This window comes from Oncorhynchus gorbuscha, unplaced genomic scaffold, assembly GCF_021184085.1.
Source record: "Oncorhynchus gorbuscha isolate QuinsamMale2020 ecotype Even-year unplaced genomic scaffold, OgorEven_v1.0 Un_scaffold_3202, whole genome shotgun sequence".
Classification (NCBI taxonomy): Eukaryota; Metazoa; Chordata; class Actinopteri; order Salmoniformes; family Salmonidae; genus Oncorhynchus; species Oncorhynchus gorbuscha.
The window spans coordinates 3736-10000 of record NW_025747514.1 but is presented as its reverse complement, the minus strand read 5'-3'; the positions used below and the strand labels follow the sequence as shown (position 1 = coordinate 10000).

The 6265-nt window shown below is 45.5% G+C and overlaps 1 protein-coding gene across 1 annotated transcript in view; it reads right to left on the bottom strand.

Moving 5' to 3' along the window:
* LOC124027421 (voltage-dependent T-type calcium channel subunit alpha-1I-like) overlaps nt 1-3401 on the bottom strand; it is a gene marked incomplete at its 5' end in the record, with an annotated part of 44717 nt that extends 41316 nt beyond the window's left edge. The window contains one exon of the mRNA XM_046339850.1: nt 3243-3401. Within this exon, the coding sequence (XP_046195806.1) occupies nt 3243-3401 (159 nt within the window). The remainder of the gene's footprint in view (nt 1-3242) is intronic.
* Between the last annotated feature and the right edge of the window lie 2864 nt (nt 3402-6265).

The window sequence follows — 6265 nt, the reverse complement described above, 5'->3', positions numbered from 1 at the left end:
TACCTTGATGACAGATTCTTCAAAGTAGCCACCCTTTACCTTGATGACAGATTCTTCAAAGTAGCCACCCTTTACCTTGATGACAGATTCTTCAAAGTAGCCACCCTTTACCTTGATGACAGATTCTTCAAAGTAGCCACCCTTTACCTTGATGACAGATTCTTCAAAGTAGCCACCCTTTACCTTGATGACAGATTCTTCAAAGTAGCCACCCTTTACCTTGATGACAGATTCTTCAAAGTAGCCACCCTTTACCTTGATGACAGATTCTTCAAAGTAGCCACCCTTTACCTTGATGACAGATTCTTCAAAGTAGCCACCCTTTACCTTGATGACAGATTCTTCAAAGTAGCCACCCTTTACCTTGATGACAGATTCTTCAAAGTAGCCACCCTTTACCTTGATGACAGATTCTTCAAAGTAGCCACCCTTTACCTTGATGACAGATTCTTCAAAGTAGCCACCCTTTACCTTGATGACAGATTCTTCAAAGTAGCCACCCTTTACCTTGATGACAGATTCTTCAAAGTAGCCACCCTTTGCCTTGATGACAGATTCTTCAAAGTAGCCACCCTTTACCTTGATGACAGATTCTTCAAAGTAGCCACACTTTACCTTGATGACAGATTTGCACACTCTTAGCGGTGCTTAAAGTGTCCACCATTTTTGCAAAAGGTGTTTAACGTTAGTAAGACATGGCTATATTGTTACAGCATTGTCTTACACCTTTCTGAAAGGTGACTTCCAACTAGGAGTGTTTACAGCTTAACTGAGGGACAGAGTCAGCCACGTAGGACTTGCCTAGTGTCACGCCCTGACCTTAGAGAGCCGTTTTATTTCTCTATTTGGTTAGGTCAGGGTGTGATTTGGGGTGGGCATTCTATGTTGTCTATTTCTTTCTTTTTGGCCGAGTAAGGTTCCCAATCAAAGGCAGCTGTCTATCGTTGTCTCTGATTGGGGATCATATTTAGGCAGCCCTTTTTCCCACTTTCTGTTGTGGTATCTTGTCTTTGGTTGTTGCATGTGTTTGCACCCCTAGCTTTATGTTCGTTGAGTTGTTTATTGTTTTTGTTGGAACATTTAAAATGAAAAGAAAATATACGCATACCATGCTGCACTCTGGTCTCATTCTAACAACGAACGTTACAGAAGATCCCACCACCAACAGACCAAGCAGTGTGGTCATTAGGAATAGACTTGGGAGGAGATCCTGGATGGAGCAGGACCCTGGACGCAGGCTGGGGAGTATTGCCGTCCGAAGGAGGAGATAGAGGCAGTGAAAGAGGAACGGCGACGTTACGAGGAGTTATACCAACAAAGCAAGCACGAGAGGCAGCCCACACGAGGAGATTAGCAGTGTCAGGGTTTAGACCTGAGCCAACTCCCCGTGCTTACCGTGGGGAGTGTGTGACTGGTCAGGCACCGTGTTATGCAGTGATGTGCACGGTGTCTCCAGTGAGCATTCACAGGCCGGTGCGCTCTGCTCTGCACGAGCCCCCCGCGTTTGCCGGGCGGAAGTGGGCATCCAGCCAGAACGGGTTGTGCCAGCTCTACGCTCGAGACCTCCAGGGCTCCTCCACGGCCCAGTGTATCCGGTGCCTGCTCCACGCACTAGGCTTCCAGTGCATCTCCCCAGTCCGGTGAGACTTGTTCCGGTTCCACGTACCAGGCCTCCAGTGTGTCTCTCCAGCCTGGTAAGCCTTATGGCAGCTCCACGCACCAGGCTTCCAGTACTTTTCCTCAGTCCGGTGAGACCTGTTCCGGCTCCATGTACGAAGCCTGTAGTGATGATCCATGGCCCGGAGCCTGTAGTGATGATCCATGGCCCGGAGCCTGTAGTAAGGATCCATGGCCCGGAGCCTGTAGTGATGATCCATGGCCCGGAGCCTGTAGTGATGATCCATGGCCTGAAGCCTGTAGTGATGATCCATGGCCCGGAGCCTGTAGTGATGATCCATGGCCCGGAGCCTGTAGTGATGATCCATGGCCTGAAGCCTGTAGTGATGATCCATGGCCTGGAGCCTGTAGTGATGATCCATAGCCTGGAGCCTGTAGTGATGATCCATGGCCCGGAGCCTGTAGTGATGATCCATAGCCTGGAGCCTGTAGTGATGATCCATGGCCCGGAGCCTGTAGTGATGATCCATGGCATGGAGCCTGTAGTGATGATCCATGGCCTGGAGCCTGTAGTGATGATCCATAGCCTGGAGCCTGTAGTGATGATCCATGGCCCGGAGCCTGTAATGATGATCCATGGCCTGGAGCCTGTAGTGATGATCCATGGCCCGGAGCCTGTAGTGATGATCCATGGCCCGGAGCCTGTAGTGATGATCCATGGCATGGAGCCTGTAGTGATGATCCATGGCCCGGAGACTGTAGTGATGTCCAATTTGTAAGTCGCTCTGGATAAGAGCGTCTGCTAAATGACTTAAATGTAAATGTAAATGTAATGATCCATGGCCCGGAGCCTGTAGTGATGATCCATGGCCTGGAGCCTGTAGTGATGATCCATGGCCCGGAGCCTGTAATGATGATCCATAGCCTGGAGCCTGTAGTGATGATCCATGGCCTGGAGCCTGTAGTGATGATCCATGGCCCGGAGCCTGTAGTGATGATCCAGGGCAAATGTACGCCTACCACCCTGCACCTTGGTCTCATTCTAACGACGAACGTTACACCGAGTTAAATGTTTAATTAAAAAAAAAAAAAAACTGAGAACACACACTCTGGAAGGAACACAGACACCCCTCTGAATCAGATTATACCTCACCAGGAGAGCACACACACATGTGCATGCGCACACACAGACACGCACGCACGCACGCACGCGCGCACACACACACACACACACACACACACACACACACACACACACACACACACACACACACACACACACACACACACACACACACACACACACACACACACACACACACACACACACACACACACACACACACACACACACACACACACACACACACACACACACACACACACACACACACACACACACACACACACACACTCACTGACTTCACTCACATACAGTGCCATTCTGTCATTGACAAGGTTAGGGTGGGCATTCACGTTACATCCCAGTCATGAATATGGAGAGGTGACCGGAATTTAATCACGTACAGGTACTGACTGGGAGGAGGTAGTCTTGTTGAGAATAAATTACACCACAATCAAATTAACGCACGCACGCACACACACACACACACACTGTCACTCACAGGGTGAAGTTTTCCTCGAGGTAGCATCGGTTCCTCAGTAATCCCGCCCACAGCTGCACTCCGATGATGCCGAATATGAAGAAGACGAAGAAACAAAGCAGGAGGACGTTTCCCAGCATGGGCAGTGTGTCCAGGAGGAGATTCACCAGGATACGATACCTGAAACATACACACATACATCATAATACACACACACACATACATCATAATACACACACACACACATGCATTATAATACACACACACACACACACATGCATCATAATACACACACACATGCATTATAATACACACACACACACACACACATGCATTATAATATACACACACACACATGCATTATAATATACACACACACACACACATGCATTATAATACACACACACACACACATGCATTATAATACACAAACACACACACATGCATTATAATACACAAACACACACACACACATGCATTATAATACACACACACACACATGCATTATAATACACAAACACACACACACACACATGCATTATAATACACAAACACACACACACACATGCATTATAATACACAAACACACACACACACACACACACACATGCATTATAATACACAAAACACACACACACATGCATTATAATACACAAACACACACACACATGCATTATAATACACACACACACATGCATTATAATACACACAAACACTCATATAAAATGAGAATATTGCTGAGTAGAACAGCAGGACACACATACTGCATTCTAAACACACAGACAGACACAAAACATATGGACACAGAACACAGGACATTCAGGCCTTCCAAAAGTAGCATAGACATGTTTCTATTCATATAGGTGGATGGTGGACCAATCACATATCCCATATCCCCAAGTGATGGCATTATGACACACGAGAGGCTACCGTTGGACCTGACTCACGTTGATTACATAATGAAACATGATTAGTACATGAGCAGATGGGGCAGATATGTCCCGTGATGATGACATAAAGACAGCTGATGGAAGAGTAGTGGCGACTGGCATTGTTCTCTGTAGGACTGACACCAGAAACCACTGAAGCACCACTCAGAGATTCACTGACAGGTGTGTGTGTGTGTGTGTGTGTGTGTGTGTGTGTGTGTGTGTGTGTGTGTGTGTGTGTGTGTGTGTGTGTGTGTGTGTGTGTGTGTGTGTGTGACACAGTGTGTGACATGTGTGCACGCACGTGTTTGTCACGCTGTGTTTCATGAGAGGAGATACCACATGTGGTTAATACAACCCAGGTACAACAGTGAGGTCGGTGAGAGAGAAAAAGAGGGGGAGAGGAAGAGGAAGAAAGAGGGAGAGGCAGATACATACCTATAGAGGAACTAATGTATGTCTACCTGTAGAGGCACTACTGTATGTCTACCTATAGAGGAACTAATATATGTCTACCTATAGAGGAACTAATGTATGTCTACCTATAGAGGACCTACTGTATGTCTACCTATAGAGGAACTAATGTATGTCTACCTATAGAGGAACTAATGCATGTCTACCTATAGAGGACCTACTGTATGTCTACCTATAGAGGAACTAATGTATGTCTACCTATAGAGGACCTACTGTATGTCTACCTATAGAGGACCTAATGTATGTCTACCTATAGAGGAACTAATGCATGTCTACCTATAGAGGAACTAATGTATGTCTACCTATAGAGGAACTAATGCATGTCTACCTATAGAGGAACTACTGTATGTCTACCTATAGAGGAACTAATGTATGTCTACCTATAGAGGAACTAATGCATGTCTACCTATAGAGGAACTAATGTATGTCTACCTATAGAGGAACTAATGTATGTCTACCTATAGAGGAACTAATGTATGTCTACCTATAAGGAACTAATGTATGTCTACCTGTAGAGGCACTACTGTATGTCTACCTATAGAGAAACTAATGTATGTCTACCTATAGAGGAACTAATATATGTCTACCTATAGAGGTACTAATGTATGTCTATCAAAAGCATTAACTTTTGCATGTAAAATCACATAATCCTATTCATTACTACACGTCCTCAATAACACCACTTCAACGTGGGCTTTGAACGGGGCAAACTGGCTACAATCATGGTATTACTGGCTACATACAGGGTTAAACTGGCTACATACATGGTGTTACTGGCTACATACAGGGTTATACTGACTACATACAGGGTTAAACTGACAACATACATGGTGTTACTGACTACATACAGGGTTATACTGACTACATACAGGGTTATACTGGCTATATACAGGGTTATACTGACTACATACAGGGTTATACTGACTACATACAGGGTTATACTGGCTACATACAGGGTTATACTGGCTACATACAGGGTTATACTGGCTACATACAGGGTTATACTGGCTACATACAGGGTTATACTGGCTACATACAGGGTTATACTGGCTACATACAGGGTTATACTGGCTACATACAGGGTTATACTGGCTACATACAGGGTTATACTGGCTACATACATACAGGGTTATACTGGCTACATACAGGGTTATACTGGCTACATACAGGGTTATACTGACTACATACAGGGTTATACTGACTACATACAGGGTTATACTGGCTACATACAGGGTTATACTGGCTATATACAGGGTGATACTGGCTGCATGCAGGGTGTTACTGGCTACATACAGGTGAAATTGGCTACATAAAGGGTGAAACTGGCTACATAAAGGGTGTTACTGGCTACATAAAGGGTGTTACTGGCTACATACAGGGTTATACTGGCTACATACATGGTGTTACTGGCTACATACAGGGTGTTACTGGCTACATACAGGGTGATACTGGCTGCATGCAGGGTATTACTGGCTACATACAGGGTGTTACTGGCTACATACAGGGTGTTACTGGCTGCATACAGGGTGTTACTGGCTACATACAGGGTGAAACTGGCTACATAAAGGGTGTTACTGGCTACATACAGGGTGAAACTGGCTACATAAAGGGTGAAACTGGCTACATAAAGGGTGTTACTGG